This window comes from Synchiropus splendidus, chromosome 3 (assembly GCF_027744825.2).
Source record: "Synchiropus splendidus isolate RoL2022-P1 chromosome 3, RoL_Sspl_1.0, whole genome shotgun sequence".
In the NCBI taxonomy this organism is placed as follows: Eukaryota; Metazoa; Chordata; class Actinopteri; order Syngnathiformes; family Callionymidae; genus Synchiropus; species Synchiropus splendidus.
Window position 1 is genome coordinate 8,080,441 of NC_071336.1, and position 23,085 is coordinate 8,103,525.

At 42.9% G+C, this 23,085-nt stretch overlaps 1 protein-coding gene across 2 annotated transcripts in view; it reads left to right on the top strand.

Annotated features, from left to right (window-relative positions):
• The first annotated feature begins 229 nt into the window (after positions 1-229).
• LOC128756411 (NACHT and WD repeat domain-containing protein 2) overlaps positions 230-23,085 on the top strand; it is a 60,874-nt gene continuing 38,018 nt past the window's right edge. Inside the window, exons 1-4 of one of the 2 annotated variants that reach the window (XM_053860907.1) lie at positions 230-388; positions 1,042-1,213; positions 10,882-10,970; positions 21,644-21,760. In XM_053860907.1, the coding sequence (XP_053716882.1) occupies positions 374-388; positions 1,042-1,213; positions 10,882-10,970; positions 21,644-21,760 (393 nt within the window). In that variant the 5' untranslated portion in view covers positions 230-373. Of the gene's footprint in view, positions 662-1,041; positions 1,214-10,881; positions 10,971-21,643; positions 21,761-23,085 lie in introns of both variants that reach the window. The other variant, XM_053860908.1, reaches the window with a different exon arrangement.

Genomic DNA, 23,085 nt, shown 5'->3' on the forward strand with positions numbered 1-23,085 from the left:
AAAGATCAGTCGTTAGAAACGCTTTTTGAATTGAAAGCGTTTATTTTGTACTGTGATTAATTATATTGATACTTAATTAGTAATTATCATGAAGGAGGCCGGTGCGCTGTTTATAAGAATAACGCTTTTTGGTTTCGTGGTAGTCGTTTTATTTTGAAAACCTCACGAGCGCCTGCTTATATTCTCGCAGCTTGATGCTCCACGGTCTCAGAGCTCTGTTGGCTCGTGGAACAGCAGGATGCCCGGGGACGCGCACTCTCAAGCGGCGTCCGTTTCTCGGTTCCCCCGCGTCTCCTCTGGACCACCGGCGGTCTGATGGGCGTTCGTGTCCTTTCTTCTTCCTCCACACTCGGATATTTTGGGAAGCTTCGAAATGAAGCGCATGAATGTGAGCAACAAGAAGTGTCCTGTCGTTGTGCGTGTCTCCAACTGTGCCGGCGCTCAAGTCCCGTGTTGGCGCGGCGTCCTTGTGCTTTCGCGTCGACTCCAGTAGTGGACTACACAACTTTCCCTCTGGTTTTTCTGCTTTTTCTCGAGGTTTTCCGTCAAAGCTTTCAGGATAACCCAACTCCGGAAAAGCAGCCCCCTCTTCTTCTCCTCCTCCCCCGGGCAGAATAACCCTTCTGAGCAGTTATTCGCCCTGACAAGCATCTTCTCTGGGGTGGGAACGACTGATGCTTGCTTTGCTCCACTTGTTCATCGTTTCATCCTCCTCTTGTTCGTGCACGTCGCTGTGAATGCATCCCAGGACATGCAGACAATTTACGCATGCACCTTGGTGAGAGTCGGGTGTGCGTAATGCCCGCAGGTGTAGGGTTCCCCCGCATCACTCCATTGTCGCTTCTTTGTGCTCCCTTCCAAAATGCATGTGAGATTTCATCCCTGCTACATGAGTGTGCGCCTCTGCTCCCTGTCATCGTGCCAATTTTATCGTCTTGATTTGAATGAACTTCGCAGAGATATGACAGTAACACATGCTTACGCTGTAATTGTGGGTCTCCTGGGAAGCTGTGAGTAACGGATGCGTGTTTGTGTGCGCAGCCACGCTGGAAGTCGCCCCCCATGTGGCCGTCGGGAGCGGGCAGCAGGCAGCCCTGCCCGCGGGAGTCTGCGCTCCGCAGGGCGGCCATCAGCGGGAACGTCCTCGCTCTGCCGCCGCACCACGTCCCCACCGGTCGCAGTGTCCGGGTCTTCATCTGCGCCAACCCCGACGGTAAGACGCAGCGTGTTTCAGCGTGTGAGAGAGCGCGACTCACGTGTCGGGACTGCCTTTCACTAGTTCCCAAAAAAGTGATCAACCATGGCTTCAGTCTGTGAGGACAAATCATCTGAAAACTGTGTCCCTTACCTTCTCATTTTTTGACTTCTTCACGTAGCTGTGTCCCATTTCTGCTCAAATCAGATTGCTTTTCCAAGCGGGAGAATAAGGGCCCAAGCATTGGGAAATCAATAATGTTCAGCAATTCACTGGGATTTGGCAAAACTTCAAGACACCTCTTAAGAGTTTCAGATGGATTCATAAGCTATTGGGGGGAAGGCATCCCAAAATCCAGGGGCAAATGACTTCTTTCATTTCAGGCATATTCAGAGTCCAGCACTTCAGGCTGTTAATCTGATCACGAATTTGCTCTCAAGCGGCTTTCCTTAACTCACTATTCTTGGCTCCTAAAAATGAGCTGACAACCAAGAGCTGGTGTACAGACAAGAAGTCTTTTTCTGTGCACTCTTCTTCGTGATGCACTTAATCAGATGCCATCTTATGGGCATACAGCTACGCTGAGGCTTGCACACACGTGCGCACGCACACTTCAAGGTCTCTTTGCATCAGAGTACTTTGTAAAAGGACTCTGATGAAAGCCAAGTTTTTCACTGAATGTAAAAGTGGCTTACAGGAATCAGAATGTGTTTGAAAAGTTATTTTCATATCACTACAAGTCTACATCACTACAGAAAATGTGAGTTGTTTGAGAGCTAGTTCTCCTGACTGAGGATTCCTCTGGTGCACGAGTGCTGAAGGCAGTGAGGTGTGTCCCATGTATATATTCAAAATGGGTATCCAAGGGGCTACATTAAAGTAGTTGTCAGTGTGTCCATGCGCTCTCTCACGGACTGTCCAGAGTGTCCCTTTGTTCCTGCTCATCAGCTACATTGGCTCCGCCGCCGCTTGACCGCAGCCTGTCCACGATAAGCTGTCGTCAAAAGCACGGCAAATATGCTTAAAGATGGAGTGAATTTTGATTCACCTGCAGGATTAGACGAATACACTTTTTTGTCAGTTTTTTAAGAGGTGTTTCTTAAACCTGCAACTTTAGCAGAAATCATGTGGCCCAAAGCTTGTGTCATAACTGTATTTTCAGAGAGCAATAAAATACAAATTTCCGAAATAAAAAAAAGTTTATTAAATATCACGTTTGTTATGTGTCAACATCCTGTCAGTGAGATGCTAATGTGACCCATGAGCTGTGAGTGCGACTTCCCAAGTACAAAAACCTTAACTGCCTGGTAAAGTATCAGAAATAATCCCGTAAAAAGTATGTCATTATGTGACAAAAATCATCTCACATTTGTATGATTTATGATCCCCTATAATTTAGAACAAGAGAGAATGTTCCTGACTGAATTTAAAAAAGTGTTTTAGATTTCAAATGTGAGTCAACAGGAAGGTTTGACAGTTTAAGATGAGCAAGTATCGTCTAGACAAAAGTATAATTCCGGGGACAGACAGTTAGTACAGCAAGTCGCTGTACTTTTTTAAGCACACAAACCGACGTTGCAAGAATACTGTGACAATCTGTATGGTATTCTTAATGAATAATTATTTTCTCCAGTCAAATACGCTTTCAACATGAATCCACAAAATGTCTCAGTTACCATCATCTATTGAAATGCAGAAATCCATCTTCACTGAAAAAAATGATTCTGGCCTCCTGCGAATGTTACTTACTGTATACTAACTGAGCATACACAACATTTAATGAAAGTGGTTGCGTTATTTAAATACACTTTTATAATGATAAGTTTATCAACATAAAAAATGTAGCTTGCCATCTGGTAAAATACCTAAATAAAACTGCATTCACTCACAGACGTTTTTGTTGAGTGTTGTTAGTGTCACGGGACTGAATTCTAGTGTTTAATTGGCACCACACTGTCCCTCTACTGGTGAACAAAACCACAGCTTGTCTGTCGCCCGTCAGCATTCGAAAGGGCATCACTGAGGCAGGACTTGAAAATTTCAGTGACTCATGCACCTTCCCAAACATGCTCATTATAGGGTGAAAGGAGTGGAAGAGTGCGAGGCTTGTGAGGGAGACACCCGGTTGCAGCGCTGTATTTGAATATGCCCTCCAGGCGAGGGGTTAAAAATAGTAACAGTAAAAACTGGAGTAAACATGGCGAGGGTAGTGGAGCGGGCTGTGAAATGTAGAAGGATGGAGACACTGGGAAAGCCAGGATTGGGAAAGTGAGGTTTGCTTTTGTGGATTTTATCAAGCCTTGGCTCACAGGTCTCTAAAAATGAATGACCTGGCATTGTGGTTCTGGAGTCAGCTCACCACCTGTGGCAGGGTCTGTCCTTAACGTATTGTCGTGGGTCTTTCATGAGCGCGACGACACACTTGTATCTTAAACTGAGACACGTCCCTCTGATGGAGGTGAAGCCGGTGAATATCCCACTTCAATCACATTCAAGGAAATACAGTTCTTTTGAAAATATACTTTTTCCTTCCCATAAAACGGCCACTCTTCCTGAGGCCTGGAAGAGCCCTGCAGCTCTGGCTGTTGTTTATAATTGTTTTCTGAGTCATTCATCATGGTCTGACTCTTCATGCTCTCCTTGGGATGCACTTCGATGTGGAGGCTTGTTGACACGAACTAATGATTTTACCGATTTTTTTTTTTTTTCTGACTGACTGTCGAATAAATTTGTTTGTTTGATTCACACATCATTTCTAGATCCATATAAAGGATCTGTTGATTCCTGGTGAGGTTCTTGCAGCAGTGCTGGGCCTGCAGTTTTCCACCAACAGATTCTATTTGTGCTGTGCGTTGATAAGGCTGTTCTTCCATGCCATTTGTCGGATGAAGCCTAGCTCTCAATTGAGGGCGATCTGTAGTCCGATATCGACAGAGAGATCAGTGCAGCATCTGACGTAACAAAGTGGGAATTGGACTGAAAATGAAAAAATAAGCTGCGTAACCTAATTATTCTAATGGCCTAAACTGTTCAGTTCAGACAACTCGACAGTTAGACAGTTAGCATCTAAAAGTTGTTGTTTTTCCCGCACTGCATGATGGTGTGCTCAGCGAGTTTTTGAATAAGAGGGGGAGCAAACAAGGGCCAAGGAAGTGAAAAAAAGAAAGCTCAATTTTGGTTGCCTTTATTCTACGTGGGATCAAAATGAGTTTCCCACACATGCCGCTTGTGGGGTCATCCTTTGAGATGAGAGAGATGTGCTCCACCACATCAACAGAGGTCACCTGAGGTGGATCTCCAGTCACTAGAGGAGGTGTGATAGACACGCTGCTCTGGAAGGAAGCTCATCCACCTGGGAATAACCCCTTATTTCCCCAGTGAGCTGTGAATGGTCGCGCAGATGACCTTTGATGCTCCAATTTTTTTTTTTGCAAGATTACAAAAACACTGTTGTCTTTTGAAGTGATCCTCATTTGCTGGTAACAGAAACTAGAACACGGTTGATGAGGGAACTGAACAAATGTAAAGCGAGTGGCTGAATCAATGAATGTAGCTTGTAAATTTTCTTATTGAATGTTTCATGTTTCACGACCAGATTAAATATAATTCCTGCCCTTGTTTGTCAGACCAACAGAGAAAGCAAATCATTCAACATGATTTATGAGCATCGAACAGTGATCTGGAGGGAGGCTGAAGTATTAAGCTCTGTTGTTTAACAGGCTGTTAAACAAGTGAACACTCCCTCAGGTTCCTGCTTTGTGTGGTCGCAGATCAATTAAAAAGCTTGGCGTTCCTTTCAGTCATCAAGCTCAGCAAGATTTATGTCTTAAACTGCCCATCGCTTCTGTCGGATGTGTGCGATGGAGTGGACACCTGCTCATCAGGAGAACTCTCCGTTTTCCGTGCTCTGCTCAGGCTGCCATGGCATCGCTGTGGCGCTACATTTGTATGCGAGCTTGCCTCTTAAGCTGTTTAACGCTGAAGATAGCTCAAGCACAAAGATAGTGCTGTCGTCGTCATTATTCTGCCCGAGTGAAGGTTATTTCTTTGTTTCACTGGACTTTAGAGAGATGCACAGATCCATCCTACTTTTATGAGATTGTTGTGGAGACCAAGAGTGGGAGAGATGACAGGTGGAGAGTATGTGTCAAGTGGCTCTCCGGGGTCAGTGGGCTTCTTGGATGAACCCAGGCTGATTCTGCTGCATGTGAAGTTTATGAAGCGTGCTATTAAGCTTATTTCTCGCCTCCTGTGTCGTCCTCCACCTCTCTGCCACCCGGAGCGGTGGAGGGAAGCTTACCCCTTCGAGTTTTAGCAAGGGCGTATTACTGGGTATTGGAGTGTTTCTGCGGCATCAAGGCTGTCACTCGGACTAATCCAGCAGCTTCCCTTGGACACCCGTCTCACTCTCTGGGTGTTGGGCTGTCTGATGGAACGGAACCTGCCGCGAAAACATCGCATCAGGCAGTGATGCTGGAGATAGCACACTGCCACCTGAGCGGAATTACACCGTGATTATCCGCTTGTGACTCATTAGCTTCTCTAAAATGAGCGTGTTTGGCAAAAGGTTTGTTATTAAAGAGGATTTTACCGAATGAGGAGTCCTCTGTGAAGGCTCGCTTGGACAGTTAGAATCCTAACAACTACCAACATAGTTGAGTGAACGTTATCAGCTTTAGATGGAGCTAGCGCTTGTTGTCTCCCGCACATGTGACTTTATCCAGCAGTGTGGAGACTTCTTTGTTTCGGATTTCTAGATAATTCTCTTTTTTTTTAGCACAGTCTAATGTCGACCTGCAGTGTCTTTGCCTTTGAGCCTCTTAAGACATGGTCTAGGAGTAAGTTTATTTATTTTTTCCCCAAATCGAATGAGTGATTACTGAAGTGACAAGTAGCCTTATAAAGTCACAATTCAAAAGAAAAAATGTCACTTGAGCACCTAACAACGAGACACAGCTTCACAATATGTCGAGAACATACAACGGCACACAAGATAGTCTGCGTTCGACTCAGGCTGCGCGATAACCTGTCGCTTCTGCGGCGCTAGCATCTGGCCTTTAATGGATGACTGAATCCTACAGCCACAGTTTGCCTCCAGCATCATCCAGGTTGTCCAGTGTTGACTCGCTGCACTTGCTGCACATTTTTTTGTTTCTTTTTTTGGCGACCGACCGCCTGTAGAAATCTGTTAAATCTTGTTTGAATTGACTGTATAATTCATAGGTCATTTCTAGATTAAAAGTACTCCCAAAACACTTCTTCTAAACTTCTCCAGGCAGTGCTCAGCCTGGTGTTTTCTGTGGACAAATTCTAATTGTACAGTGTCTAGAAAAGGTGGTTCTTCGATGCTTCTTCACATTCAGTGAAATTCAGAAGCATTGCTGTTTGTCTGATGAAGCCTTGTTCTCAAATGGATTGTGTCAAAGATGCTCTGAAAAAAATAACTCACGCGATAAACATCAATAAAAATTATGTATTCATCCAAACTCTAATAAAAACTGCTTTGTAATATTGGTCAAACTTCTCTTGACTAAATACAACTAAGTTCCAGGATTAGATTTAATGGTCTAAACTGATGAACACAATTCGCAGAGCTAGCTCCCACTTTCTCGGTCTTTGTTTCTTATTTCTGGATTTTTTAATTTTTTGTCACGGTCAAGTATGTACCTGCCGTGTCTTTGGTTTCGAGCCGGCCTGTTGGTATTTGTTTGATTTCTGGGATCAACCAGGAGTTTGATGGACTCATCACTCGCGCTCAGCGTCTCTGAAGATGACACCAAGTGGTTAATGCTGGGCGTGAAGAGTAACAAACCGTTCTATGTCTACACGTACAATGAGTTTGTATTTAGCTTGTGTTTAGAACTGCATGCAACTTCAATCTTTGAATATTGTTTCACGGAAAAACAATTTCACTTCACTTTTTTCCCGAATAGAGGAAGCAAGGTTTGATTTGGTGAATCCCCAAATTTTCCCCATTGTGGGAAGAGTAAACAAAATCTAATCTACAAATCTTAAATAAACCTTTGGGTTTCCTGATATTAATTTAATGCAGCAGCTGACCATTAAATCGTGAACATAGTATCTAAAATTAACATCTATTTTTATATGTGTGCTTAAGTATTTATGCCATTTCACCAAAAAGACAACTTCTTGTCTCATCTACGTGTCCAGCGAGGCGAAAGAGGCACTGGCCTCCAGTTTCTTGATAACTAGCTAGTGTTAGCTTTGGCGCTGCACACTCCGATAAGTGGTGGTTTCTTAAATGGAAAATGCAGTTTGCTACATTCATCATTTGACTATAGCCCCTCTGCGTCTTATCTTGGCCCTTCATGAATTACAAATATTACGATCAACATGCTTGCTTGAGCGCGCTGTAATTATCGTACGGACGTTCCTGCCGAGTCAGGCGACCTGGTGGTTGTGGCTGACAGTCAGCCCTCTAGCACGACTGTGCAGAAGTGGACAGGTGCTGACTTCCGGCCCTTTGCAGCGGTCGATAAGCTCGGTCTCATATCTAAGAAGTGCCCGATTTCTGTTTCTGCAGACTCAACAAAGTGTATGTTTTTATGAATCGTCAACTGTTGACAGGTCTTAACTGAGCGTGTTCTAAATGGGTCTTATCCTAGTCTGACTAAAGCAGTGTAGAGGATGAGGTACGATGCTTTGGCAACTGAAATCACTTGAAACTTGATGGATCAAATGAATGGTTTTAAATAGTCCACTCAGTGTCCAGAGTGGTGTCTGTCTATATGAGAATCAATGAGAAACCAGTCCAGGGTGTCCCCTGCATCTCATCCTAAATTGCTGCGACAGGCTCTAGGTCAGTCGGGAACAAGCTCAAGATAAGTAATGAATCAATAAATTAGTTTTTCCAGATTATTTTGGACAAAATATAAGGATTTCACGGTGCATGGTTTGTTTCTAGCTCAATTCGAATTTGAATTTTAAACAGCCGGCATGAGGATCAACGCCTCTGGGGCTCACAGCAGGGACTGAATGCGGCGCTCGATCTGAACTGAGCAGGAGATGGCCTCACATTTTTACTTTGGTATCTTTGTTCCGTGACTTTGATCTGACAGTTCGGAGAAGGTGACCGAGAGCTCTATATGTAGTAATTCTTTAAAAGATCCCCGCTGGCTTGGGACCATCTCAGAACAGAACCTCAGCCACTGCTGTTTAAAAAAAAGAAATGGTTTCAGCTAGTTGTCTTTTCAGTTGAGATTTGCTTTTCCTCTGTTTGGTGGCTGTGTGAGCCTGGATCACTTTGGAGCCATGGAGAGTGAATTGATTTCCATATTTTGTCTTTTTTCTACATATATACAAACTTGGTGAATGAAGAAGTGGAGACATCAGGGAGTTCATTTGAGCTCCTCTGAATTACAACGAAAAGGGAGAGAGAAACCGAGCAGTGTTTAGCTGAGCTGACAGGTCTTATCTCCCAAAAGATGAATGGCTCTGAACTATTGAAGTAAACTTATTGGAAAATTGGGAGGAAGGAAGAACTCACATTAACAACCAGGCTTTGTGTCGTCCTTTGTGATGAGCGCATACATCCGAAGCAGATTCATCAGATCCAAAAATAAAGCAGGGTGGCGTCTCATTATCATCAGTACAATAAAAATGTGGATGCAGATGAAGAGGGCCCATAAAAAGGTCTTTTCTTGCAGAATGTTCCGTCACAGCAGTAATTATAGCACCATGAGCGTTTGACAAAGTAAAATGAAAGTCTGTCTCATCCGCGTGCTATCATCTCTTCTGATTTGACATTTCACAGGGTCGCTGTTGGCGGATACATGTGTGGTCACCGCCCAAAGCTTTGCTTAAGATAGACAAGGCTAAAAAACGTCAGACTAAATTTGCGGCCTCCTCTTCTTCGCACCGCGTGAGACATGGTTGTTGGCTGAAGGGCTGTTTCTGAGGCCAGTTAGCATGTGTGCTTGTTTGTCATACGAGACGCTTTCTTTGCATTGGCTTTTCGTTTCGGCCTGTTCTGTTTGTAACATTCCATCCGCACACTTAAGAGATGGTGTGAGACGGAGACACGGGGCTTGTCCAAGTCAATTACAGTAACCATTGGGAGGACAGTGTGGAAAGAGGAAAGTGGGCCACCACAACAAGCCGTCGGCGATCAGTCTGTGAAAGTGTCCAATATGATCACTGCCCGTGTACTTTCAGTCAATCACATGACCTTGTGTGGCTTTTAATCAACAACGTTAAACAGAGCGATATAACGCGATACAGATGTTCACCATGGAACCGCTGTTGCTTTTTGACTTGGAGACAAGTCCTTGTTTTGAATCCAGTGCTCACGTCAGGTTGGATTTTCACTTCAAACATCAAAACCTTTCTCCCCACCGGTGGCAATTACAGTACAGAGTTTTCTATTTCTCACTCTGTCTGAGCTCCACTTGACCTTCAGGTATTTTGACATGTTACAAAAAAAGAGGGGAGATGCGCTCGTGGTATTGTGAGTTCCAAACGGCAGTCGTGGCTGGAACGATGGTTTGTTTCAAGGCCAATTATTCTTAAAGAATTCATGTCTGATTTAGGAAGGTTTTGAAGCCCCATTTTTGAACACTTTTGTGCAAATAAAGGTTTAGTCATAATTGTTTTCATGTCACAAATCAAACACATTTTTACAATATTTGCTGTGTAAATTGTATTTTCCCCCCTTTTTTTGCGTTTGTGTGTGTGTGTGTGTGTGTGTGGACGGCAGAACCACCCGCTGAATAATTGATAGAGAAGGATTCTGTAACCAAAGTTATTCTGGGAAATAATCTGTGAATGAAGTAAGTTATTCATGAATATTGTGTGAGGCTGAGAAGATAAACAAGGACAGACAGTATTCCTTTCTGGCACACTGCTGTAGTTTAAGTGGAGGCTTTATATACTGAAGAATACTGAGAATATATACTATGGTGATATACTGTCTCGGGAGAGGAGCTTCTTCGCAAGGTTACTGACTTGCCAAATGTCAGGGTATTCATTTGAGGAAGCTTTTTCCTGGTCTCTTCCCATCTGTTTCAAAGTTTAGTGTGTCAAACTCAAGGCCTCCGGACCAAATCCATCCCATTCAGTGTTTTAGGACAGATGATGTATTTTGACACAAACCAATGAAAGACTCATTACTATTGTTTTTACACCCCTTTCCTCTTTAATGATTGCTCATCTGAGCAAGTAGATGACTGGGAGCATTTGGTGAGCTTCATCCGTCATACAAGAAAAAATGAACAAGATGTGCAGCAGAAATAGGTTTCCGTTGGCAAATGTACAGCTCTGATGCCCGGGAGTGTTCGTGAATTGCACCTTTGAACTGCATCAGAAATGTGGTTGATCATAGGTTGATCCACCTGTAGTGCTACATGCATTCCTCTATGTTTCAAAAAATTTACCTGTGAGCAATTTACTAATTTTGGAGAGAGTTGCACAGTTGCATACTAAATTGCATGAATGGACCAAAGCATTGTGCATGACTGATGCAATGATGTGAAAATGCAGAAAAAGCAGTTTTGAGAATCACACTAGAAACGTATCTAACCAAGCTTGTGTTCATGTGCACCATCTATCGCTTCAGTGTCCTGTCCCCTCATGTCCCCTCTAGCGCAGCTAAGGGTCAAGAAACCTTTTTGAAATCCAATAGTATGGCCCTGTAAATCTAATGAAATCCCTTTGTCTTTTGCCTGCAGACACAACAGCTGAGAGGAACGCCCTCAAAGAACATGTCTACCCCAAACTGCGAGATTTCTGCAGGGAGAACTACGGAATTGAATTCCAGGTAATTTTCAGGCATTCTTCCTATCCACCAGGTTCACAGAGCCGTAACATCCAGCTCTGACTATTCAAATACACATCCTAGCTGGAGGAAGCATCAGAAACTTGTGGGGCCCCTGGAGCTTCGCTCAACTATCCTCCCTCTAAGCGGACAGAAGGCCAGCAGAGATAAGGTTTCCCCTGAGAAAACTGGCGCAGACCCTGTTACGGATAAAGCCGCGTGTTCTAAGGGCTTTCCATTTGTTGTCGTCTGTGATTCGCCAAATTCTTGCCGCGGTGTTCACTGATCACCGTCATTTGCATTGCAAATCGGCCCCGTCCTTCATGGAGAGATTGCTATCAGGCTCCTTTGCAAAGCAAACCCAGGAGTCCTGGACCGAGTCAGAGATTTTTTACCAGAGATTGTTCCTGAAAGAGTGAGATTTGTTTCGGATCTGGAACACACGACCCCGCACTTGTTAGTCAGCTGGCTCTGCTGTTAATTCACATTTCATGCTTTACAAAGTTTAGATCGTGAGCAGCTCAAAGCAGTGGGAACACTAAATATCAGCCAGCAAGTCTCTTGATGTTTTACCCTCTTGTAAATTGTCCCCGTCTCACACAGATCCGAGTTATAGTTGTGGAATTGGCCGTGACATTTGCTCTAGTACACATTGTAATTCTGTCTAATAATCACCAACTAATGAAGATTTTAGGCTTTCATGTCTCATGTTGCATGTGGACATAGACATATCAGACATACTTGTGTTGCTTTGGTTGTTGAAATTTCCAATGCATCTGGTTCGTAGTCAAAATCCACTCCCCTGTAGAATAAGGATTTTATGGATCAATACACTTGCTTCCATGCGAAAACAGCAAGGTATTCCTGATATAGCAATGATTGTTTCTGGGTGGAGTTTGGATGATCTCCCTTGGCCTGTGTGGGTTTTCTCTGGGTACTACGGTTTCCTCCCACAGTCCAAACAGCTCACTAGGTTAATTGGCCCCTAGGTGTACGTGCGAGTGTGAATGGTGTGCGATGGACTGGTGACCTGTCCAGGGTGTCATTTACTGCCCGCAATGGGATAAATGATGAATAATGTCTTTTAATCACAATCTTTTAATCGTGCTGATCGCTGATCTGATCCCACTCAGACGACCACATCTGAAATCACTCATCTGCCCAGGTCAGTTTATCAAACCAGTTACTGTAGTTTCACAGGGTAATGACTGTGTCATTTAAATTTTAGTTTTTTAGTGCTCAGTTGTGTTTCAGCCTATGATAATGAACATACATTTACCAGACTCTGCAGGCCGCTGTGTTTAGGTGACACCTTTCACTCATCATGTAGGTGTGAGGATGGTTCACAGGAATAATCTGAAAGACCTTTCTCTGGAGTTAGGAAACCCTGCAAAGGTTTGTAGAACCATTCAATTTGGTTCCTTGTACATATAGTCCATTAAATTGTTCATATAACTAAAAGGTTTTTTTCAATAGACACCAGACAATTGGCTTTGGATGCATTTTGCATGTGAGAACACTGTCTACAGTCTACAGACTCTTAGTCAATGGCATAGAACTGAAGGTCACCATTTTATGCTCCACAACTCATTCTGATGTTTGTTTACTCCTTGCGCATAAAAGGGGTACATTCCTGCTCTAGAATACACAAGTAAATAGAGTCTTGCTTTGCAGCATTGTAATGAGGTGCGACTCTGATAGATTCACATAGATACTGTGACTCACAGGTTCTGTTTTAGGATTTGAAACCATTCAGTGTTAATAATTCAGGTTTAGTAGTGACGTATTAAATACGGCAGGTTTACTAGCACATTTATAATCAGAAATGCTTCACGCTTAAAAGCAATTTTTCCCACATGAAACATTGGGCACTCATACAATCCATTCCGAACCCCGAAATGCAGTGATGGGTTGATGAGGTGTAGTGAAACAGTAATGCAGGGTGGTTGAGGTTTCATCAAACGGTGTCCTAATTTTCAAGAGTCACTATATGGCTCTTGGTTTAGGAACCAATTGAGGTTTTATAAAGAAAATAGTTGTTCAAATCTACACAGTATACGACAGACAGTGCCGTCTTGGGGCCTCTAAAATTAAGACACTGTTTCGAGTTAATCTAGTCACCACTACCATCAACCTTTGTATCGTAGGGATTGCATTGGAGATCCTCCAGAAAGCAGCACACGGGATGTTATGTTATGAAAAAGGAAAATTACAAAAGGTTGAGCATTAAATTCAAGTTATTTAATAAAGACAAGAAAAACAGAACTAGCAATGACCAACACAAACAACAGAATCAAAATTGTCTCTTAAAGTTTTGGGCTAACTGCTACCACGAAGCTGCCGCCATGAGGAGAGCTCACGTCGTGTCGGTAATGGCTCCCAATACTGGTGGGGGAGGTTGTTGGGGGAACCGTGGGTACAGGCCCAGGCCGAACCAGAGATCATACTGTGGTGGAGTTCATAGAGGAGACACGTGTTTGTAGTAAGTAGTAGTGGTATATAATGCCCACATCACCTGACACACTCTCTAATAAACACTTTTGAGGCATATTTAAATCTGTGGCAGATGTTGCCTCGACCAGGAAAGTCAGCAGTCGTTTCCCATGACACAGGTATTCAGTGCATTAAACACTTGCGTGATAGGCAGCATTAGCAGCATGTCACAGAAAGGCTGAAAGCTTAAAAAGACAAGCGTCTCGGCTTGTGTGGGAGAAGCCGAGATGCTTGAGAAAGGAGACAATCCATGCAGAGACTCTTTGGCTCCAGACTCTGTGGCCACGTGTCCGCCAGTGATTCAGCTCCTTGTGACGAAGTGTAAGCTGAAATGATTATGCAGAAGGCCTTTGAGTTAAAACGGTGACTCACTTACTCCCCTCCTCCCATACTCCGTCTCATCCCACTCCTCTTCCCATCCCAGACGCCAAGTGAGAACTGGCACCTTAACCGAAACTACACTCCACAGGATTGGATATCAGTTTTCACCCTTGCTGGGGATAAACATGTCCACATATAGAATATCAGTTTGATTGATAGCGTTGGAATGTTTATTTTTAGGTGGGTATTTATAATATTGGAGTCTGCGTCAACCCTGCTTCACACACACATGCTCTGTCTCACACACTTGCTGACACTCAGTGACACACATATGGCAAGCATGATGAAGCCTGATTCTCCACGGTCCCTCATCACTTGGCTCAGTTTCCTTACAGAACTTTCCCTCAAGAGAAAAGAGAAGCATCGCAAGTGATGGAGAGAAAGGGGGGCACGGAAATCCAGTCCAGAGGCCAAAGCGCCTGTTCTCATTCCGTCAGAGCTCAGCTGGAGCGTAGAATCACCGATTGCTATCATGTTTCAATACATTCCCTTGTGTTTTAGTTGGAGCTCCACGTTCATCTGAAGATATCCTCTCAGGAGATAGATTGTGATGAGGGAGAGCACACACGGGGTACAAAGCAACAACACTGCCCCAAAATAGATGCAAGAGACTAATCCTTGCATTTAAATTCAACACAATATACACTGACGCTCCTTTAGATCATTTTCCCCCACAAAGATAGAAACAGTGACCAACATCATAACGCAAAATACAACATGATGTGCAGCTGTCATAGAAGCCGGCCCACGGTGCCATGCCCAGTTAGCACCACTGAACTGACTGAAATTTACAGTAAATCAGATAAAGTTTGTGTCTTCAATATCCTCTTTCTTATTCCATTACTGCATGTAAAGTAGGTCAACCTCTGGAACAGCATGTTTCTCCCCCTGATATCACACACAAAGAGGCGGAGCTAAAGCGGCGCAGTTCACAAAAATCAGAGAGAACATGCTTCTATCTACTATTGCTACTATCTCTATTTTAATGTTTTCAAGTCACGGATGTCTTTTCTCCACTCTGTATTTGAATTTAGGATGTCTTGCGTTTGCCTGGGGAATAATTCGATTTCTATATAACTCAAAAGGAAAATTGCAACTAGTTTTTTTTATATTTTGTAATACGAAGCAGTGGAGAAAACAAAACACCTGAAGTGTGTTTATATGGTAGTCAATTGACACAATAGACAAGACATTTGAAAGAAATACAGGTCTTCTGGTTGCATACAAGTCTAAATAGAGAGCAGAAGTTATTAAATGAAGTATCAGATGAATTGAAAGAATTTAGATTTGATGATTATTCAGAGAAGATTTTAGGACACAGGAGGAGATTTATCTCGAACTTTGGCACGGGAAATCCACCTGGATTTGTCTTTGCGTTTGCCTCCTCTCCTTTGTTTTATTTGCGATTACTGGAAAGATTCAGACTCCAGTATTGTCTTCCAGCCAAGCAAGCCGCCCAAGCTTCTCCCAGACTCATAAATTGTCTCTTGTTATAGTACAATGCTTTTCCGCCCACATGCAGGAGCTAGACTGAGTCTTGAGGTTCTGCTGGAGTGGTCGGACACGCGCACACGCGCGCCGTGGTGAGCACAGTGAGCTGTAAGAATTGGTTCAACGGCTGTCACTCCTGCATCTTCTTCAACTCACAACATAAGCGGGGAGATGATGAAAGACGATGAGAGCGGAGCGACGTTTCATGCTCGGAGATTTACAGGAACGGGCCCATGTGGTCTATTTTGATTGCACTCTTGAAGGAGGGGAAATACGCCTGTCAATTTGGCTTTGTCAGAGTAGTGGAGCAGCTTCAAACATGTCACCCGGAGAAGAGTGTAAACGCTGTTTTATTGTTTGCGATTGTTGCGTAAAAAGACAGCCTTTCTTGATGAAGACGCTTATTCTTAGGAGACATTCTCGTGAGTAATTGTATTGCCATTGTTTTCCAAGCAGCACTTTTCTTATCAGTCTGTCCCTTCAGGCTCGTTCATGGCGAGTTTTAATGGCAACTTAATGACTTTACTGCAGAAGTGCACATTAACGATGATGGCATCTTAACTGAGGGTCATTCAAGCAACACGCGAGACCATCATCACGCGTATTATCTGATGCTCCACTATTTGTGTCTAAAATACTGTGTAGTGGGGAAGTACAAGTAACAGTATTCACCTTAAAAGATTTGATATTTGAATTTGCCATAAATGTTTGTGTGTTCTACAGGAAGTGAACACAAGTATGTGCTCAGCGATCTGTTTATTTCTTGGTATAAATATTCAATTATATTCAAAAAATAGGCTTTATGGATCCCTGCATGTTTCACTGTCGGCCGACAGAAGTTTTACTCCAGTGACAAATATTATATTGAGGATGGACAATGTTTTAATTGTCATCCTCTGGAAGATGCTACCTTCAGTACTTCCAAAATGATCGGTTGGCTGCAAGGGCCAACCCTGTGGTAGCTTTGGCGAAGACCCTTGAAAGGTTATTTATTCATTTGTCATCTGCGCCTTTCCAGTACATAGCAGGTATTTCAGCTGATGTTTTTGAGAAATGCTAGTAGCATAAGTACTATGTTGTGCTGTGTGTGAAGATAAATGAAGTTGGTTTCATGTATCAAACCTTCTAATTCTACTAGGTCAGTTTTGTTTTGTGCTTTTTCTCTCTCTAAATTTGTAATGCTGCTTATGTCTAAAAACGTGTGGAAATTTGCAAATAGAAGTAATCTATATTATATGGAGCTGAAATAAGTAAAATATGTGCACCAAATAATAATTCAACGCAACAAAGTACGAATTAATGGGCACAAAATACAAATTCGCAGGAATGAAGTACTATTTAATTAAATTAAATATTAAATTGTGGCCAGAAAATAGGAGCAAATCCAGCGCACCTTCTCTAGCGCCAACATTAGTGCATCTTTGAGACCGAGCAGAGTGAGTAAATGGCCTTGTTTTTCACTTTGATATCACGGATGCACAAGGGACATACTCTATGCCGGATGCGAACCAGCAACCAAGTGAATCACGACATTGTACTATAACCACGACAGCGTAGGACTGACACTGTAGACGTCAGTGAATGGCATGCACGACATGAATCACAGCGTTGGATAGTGGTCAGCATCCAAGGAATCGCATCCTAAAGACGGTCCCCAGGGCCCGAAACAGCACCGTTCCCACTCATTCCCCGGAATACATTCCTAGAATTTATTTCCCTTTGAATTAGTTCCCTCAAATGAGTGCTTAATTCCCTCAAATTACATTTTTATATACTTATTTATTTTATTTTATTTTATTTTATTTTTTGCCATGTCAGGTCTGGGGCTCCATAATAATATAAGGCATGAGGTGAAAAAAAAATAGAAACATATTTTAGAGTTCAGTGCTTTAACTTCACTGCATCCACAACAGACTTGATGAAGACCATTAATGACTTTGTACCATGATAGAAAGTAAATATAGTGAAGGAGCGTTTCTCAAACTTCCGTCTATACCTAAAAAAGAGATGTTTCCTTTCAAATGAGGCACAACAATAGAGGCACGCCATCTGCTTACCTGGCTACAGTTATCCTGTTTTCTATTCCTCTCCCGCAGAATTATTCCATTTTTGGCAGCTGGTTGCCTCCACTGTTATCCACAAACAAATGTGTGCTCAATTTATTCACAACAACAAAAAGACTGCATGTTTCATTGAACCAATAACCAGAATCACGAGATTGAATTTTGTTTTAATGACATTTGCAATGAGCACGTTTGATCACAGTAGAGAGGAATTTACCTTTTAAAGCCAAGTCCTGAACTCTGATTGGCCACACACCATCAGGGATCCTTTTTTTTTTGTAGTTCTGATTCATCTGATTTTGTGTCTAATTTTGCTTGCAATTGAAATTTTGCTTTCAATTGCAAGCTAGGTAAAGAAAGTCTCATGCATATGTGACATACATTTTGTGTGTAAGCGCTTCGTAATGCTTTAGAAAAGTTAGATATAGAAGCTATTTCAATAGGGGGCATAGCACGGGTTCGGTCAAGTGCCATGGTACCCGGAAGAACCACGTGCCTGTTAACTGCCTTGGTTTGCGGTGAAGAAGCACAAGAGCGCGGTGGTCTGGCTGTATTTTTAGAGCGCTTCAGGATGGCCATCTTCTTGATGGGTCTTTCCTGCATTCATTATCGCCTGCGTGTCCTTTCTCCCCAGATATCTTGGCTGTAATCCCATTCAATAATTAAAAAGAAAAAAGAGAAGAAAAGAAAAACACTTCTCTGGCTTGACCCACCATGGGAAAAAGCCTTTTCAAGGGCAGCTGCTAGCTGAGAATCCACCTCGGCTGTTATGTAAGCAGCTGCACGCTCTTTACCAAGGGGACCTAGTTGGCCGGTAATCAAAGTGATGGCAACAGCAAAGTTGGCATGAAAGATGAAGTGATGGAGGATTTTCATGAAAAGGAATAGCAACATTGCCTCTCGAGAGAGGTCCCGTTTGAGTCCAGAAAAGTCTTTCCAAACAGAACACATATTTAAATACCTCGACTGAAGTTACTTTTCCACTGGCTCATCGCGCCCCATCTCGCCCCATCCGCCTTTTGATGAGGCGCAGCGGCTGACTGGGCAAATTAAATCATCAGATTCTTCCCACACACACACGTGCGAATAAGTGAGACGGATGTCTCCGTTTAGCTTTTAATTATAGCGTCTTCGCAGTCACCTGATGATGCCCTGGAGAAGTACAAACATCTCACTTCAGCTCCTTCCCTCAGCTGGATTTCAGTCTCCCACTCAAGATGAAAGCAGATAAATGATGTTAATGCTGCCAAACATAGCAGGTAATAAGTTTACCACAACATGAAGGGCGACAACCGCAGAGGAGCGCGTGGGTGAGACTTCTTTCTGTTTCTTAAGGGTGAACAGTCATAGACATGACCTATTTTGTCAAGTGGCACTATTACTATTTTTTAATTGTCGTCTGATGTTGTTTTTCATATTTATACTGGTGTTGTTATGGTCAAAGTAATTCGGTGAGGGAAAGCAATAATTCGTTCTGAAGCTGCTTTGATGTCATACCTCTTCATAAGATTCAAGTCAAGACCTCACCGACTAAGACCAAGACATTACCCAGACTGGAGAGTATCGAGACCGAGACAAGTCCATGGTATTTGGACATCAAGACCAAGACAAGACCAAGATATTGGGAGCTCGAGTCCAATACGAGACCAGTACAGTGTATATAAGGAGTCTCAAACTGATCCCACAAATACAATTAGCACAGTTTCCTCTGTCTGTCTGGACTGGTCTTGAAAAGAGATCCAGAGTCCACACAGTCCAACACCAAGACAAGACAGTAAAGACAGTAAAAAAGACAAACAAGACGATCTCGAGGACTACAATGCAACAGTAAAACGTGAATCTGGGAGTGACTTGGTTTATCTGTCATTATAGCTGAGAGGTGGACATGTACCATGGAGAAACGGAGCACATTTATTTATCTAACCTCTTTTTAGACCAAGTAGCTAACAATGTTTTTGTCCACATTCGTTTGATTTGTTTCCTTATTCTTTAAGGCTTCTCACTGCTCCAGCTCAGGTGGCCAGTTCTGTTCAGAACTAGCTGAAACAGAAAACTTGACTTGGGGGGAAAAAAAAGAAAAAGCAGTCCCCAAAATAAAGAATTTTCATGTGACTGAGGTGATAAAGCATGTTATTTCGAGTGAACTTTACTGCTGATTTCATCATTCAGACACTGCAGTTCTACACAAGCATTGTAGGTGTGAAACCCAGTTTTTGTTGTAAGCCAACACAGCTCTGGAATCATCATTTTTGCTCCGCTGTTCAGGCTGTATGCAATGCTTCAAGTCAAGTGAAATGAGCTGCTCGGCGGAGGGAAGTGCTATGTCAGGAAGAGCTTGCGTCTTCATACACAGAACATGTCTTCCCTGACTGAGATACTTAGTCCAATTGAAAAAACACTGAAATATGAAATTAATATTGCCATCTCTGATGGTCTTTAGTGTTGAGTAATGCACATTCATCAAGTATTGCAGCACTGTCAAGGACACAACAAATACGTGTCTCTTATATGACGATCAGATCAGTCGTATAAATGCTGTGGCACTGCCGCAGTTTTGCTCATGACATTCTTCTGTGCGTCACTGTGCTCTGAACTGCAGCCAGAGCAGACAACAATGCTTTGAATGTGAATAATTATGCATTCACAGGCTCTCACTCGAGTCTAAAAATGAAGGCTTATTCATCTGAATGGACCTAAAGATGTAGTAGTCGCTGGTTTTCCTTATATGTCATGTAGATGTGTACCATCCATTTCAACATAGATCCTCTCCACCTTAACGTGTGAGTCCAACAGTAAAGCCTGAAAGCATTTCATCCTCTCACTGCATCCACCTACTCTACTAGTCACAAGTTGAGTGTAAGACTAAGGCTTATCAACATCAATTTATTTTTTCGCCCTCCGAGCAGCTTACGGTCTTGCAGCAAAACCACAAGCGCTCACTCGATCCAGCCCTCCAACCAGGCGTTTCGCTGCCCTCCTCTCCTGGTGTGTCATGTTCACAGTTGGAGTCATATAAACTGCCAAAATTGGAACAAATGGGCTGGTGAAGACCACCTCCGCTCGGTGTGTCTGAATGTATGTTTGTCTCTGCTCCCGCTGCTCTGTGAAAGTCAGGGGGAAAATAAATCAACCAGGATTTTCGGGTTTCAAGCCTCCTGATTCACAAATGAATTACTGTGCGTTGAGATCAAAGTCAAGCCATTCTTTTAAAAATGGTTTCCAATTTCTTTCCAGGCAAATGTTTGTGTGTATGTCTGTTCCACAGTTAGTGGCATTTCCTTGCAGTGGTCATCATGTGCGCTACACGTACTGAAGCGGACTAAAGATAAGCACAATGACATGACGGAGGACAACTAGAGGTGGAGCAAGCAAAAGCTTTTGCGTGTAATGTTCTATTACAAAAGTTAAGGAATAAATAAAAATGATTAACGTGAATTAGCATGAACATGGTGAAGAGCATTTGCTTATCCAGCCCTGCGTGACTGTGGACAGGCTGTGGGCACGCGAGCGTGGCTCCCACATGGGCTGGACAGTGGAGGCAGAAAACGCAGGATTTCTAAGTGCGTGTCAATCCAGGACACTCCGTGTTGTCCACCACATTTTCCACACTTGTGTCCTAACACATTAAAAGTTGGAGACATGAATGTCATCTGCCCTGCAATGTTAACAGGGGCTTCATTTTTTGCCGACATAGACGGTGCCTGTCTAATATAACTAAGATATACTCATAAATAAGATCGATTGTTTGGCTTCAGTTCAGGTGACAAATGAATGCACTACATTTGTTAAGTCCAAATTGAATTTGATGTCAAATTATATGTGTGTCATTTCACCATCACAGATTGGGATTTCATTCCCAGCTGTCAAAAGTGACTGGTTTGAACATTAATGCTGTTCCTCTTTACAGTGTTCTGCCTGGAGCGCAGTAAACACATTTCATGTCAACCAGTTCGTGCTTCCACTTTGGCTTGCCTCTGCTAAAACAGTGTTCTTGTTGTACATGGTAATGGAAACAAAGTTTTTTGATCACAACAAAGCTGAATGAGCAGAATACATGTAGGGCATCATCTTTGTGGTGAAGCTGAATCAGGCAAAGAAAATGGTCTATCTTGTGCACTCGTGTTCACATGTGCATGTGCTTGATGAAATGATGATGAATGAAGACACACACCTGTGTTTCATCATCTCTTCAGACAACTTTGTCCACGGTTCTGTCCATTAACAGCTTGCTTTTTGATGTGTATTCAGGTGGTGGACCTGTACTGGGGTGTCGATCCAGAGGAGTGGGACAGTCCGGAGCTGCAGAGGCTCCGAATGAAGCTGTTGGAGGAATGCTTGAAGACCTCGGCAGGACCCTGTTTTGTTGTGAGTAAGAATTACAAAAAAAAACTCTGGATTATAAATTCATTCTGTTGACTTTACAAAACATCCAGAATACACAAGTATAAAACAAAACAGCAACTGCTTGACATGGAACATTCCTGAGCACATTCCTTTCTGATGTCCAAGAAATTATGCTGTGTCTTCAGTTTTATATAGGATGAATTTCTTTATCATTTAAAGTGTCATTTTAATTGTGTGAGACACTTTGCCCTCAATTGTGTAGTATTACTGATGACATTAAAAAGGCCCATTGCTGGGGAGTTTGGTGGGTTGACCATGTGGTGTTAAGAGTTTCTCTGAAGAGCAGGGATGACTTTTGAACTTGGCCAGTGAAGATTGTCCTGAGCAAATTGTCTTGTTTGTGTGTTTTGCGGCGCTGCTATGCCCGCTTCATTCTTCACGTGAGTTTATTTTCTTTCATTCTTGCGATAGAAAATGTTGTTCTATAGTTCTAGGTCAGCTCCAACTTCCATGGCAGTGTGATCCTTTATGTAAAGAGTCTGGGCAGAAGTCCAAATTGAAAGAACCATCCAAAGATCCAGACCAAGCAAAAGGACGCAGTGAGAGTCCAGGTGTGAAGCAGGAGTGTCAATGATGCCAGATTTGTAGTCCGAAAGAATGGAATAGTGCCAAGCTGAGATCCAGAGGTGAAGAGATGGTTCCCGGATTTGAGCTGACAAATGAAATGGGGCTGGGAAGGGCATCTGTCCAACAAGGGAGGAGGCAGGGACTGTCAAGGGGAGGTGAAGGATCAAGGTGAGTGGATTTGAGACGAATGTGAGGCATGGTGAGGAAATTGTTGTGAAGAAATGAAGCTAGACGATTTGTTTGTTAACCATAGTGTGCATGTCCTGACTGGTCGGCAGGGTCACAGAGACATGAAATAGCTCCCAAAAGTGTTAAAGTTGTCTGCTGAACAGATGCATTTCTCTCCCTCTACATTATTATAAGTGTGTTGATTTCTTTCAACTTGACCTTTTACCCTAAATGGGTTTGTTTGCTGAGCAACCCTAAATGAATCCTACTGTATTGGTTCAATAAAATTCCCTCAGAATTAGAAACCAATCCATTTCATCTTTAAAAAGAGAGAATTTTTATGATGGCATTTACACTTTAATTTCGAGTTGACGGTGGAGACGTATGTCAGAGTTAGAAACTCGTCTTCTCAATAAGTTCCAGAACAATTGCAAGGGATGTTGAAATGTTGACACTGGTCGCGTCTCACAGCAGCTCGTCTGCAGAACAAAGGAACCAGAGAGGAACAGAGCTGTGATAGAACATGTTACACTTGTCCAAACCAGATGGAC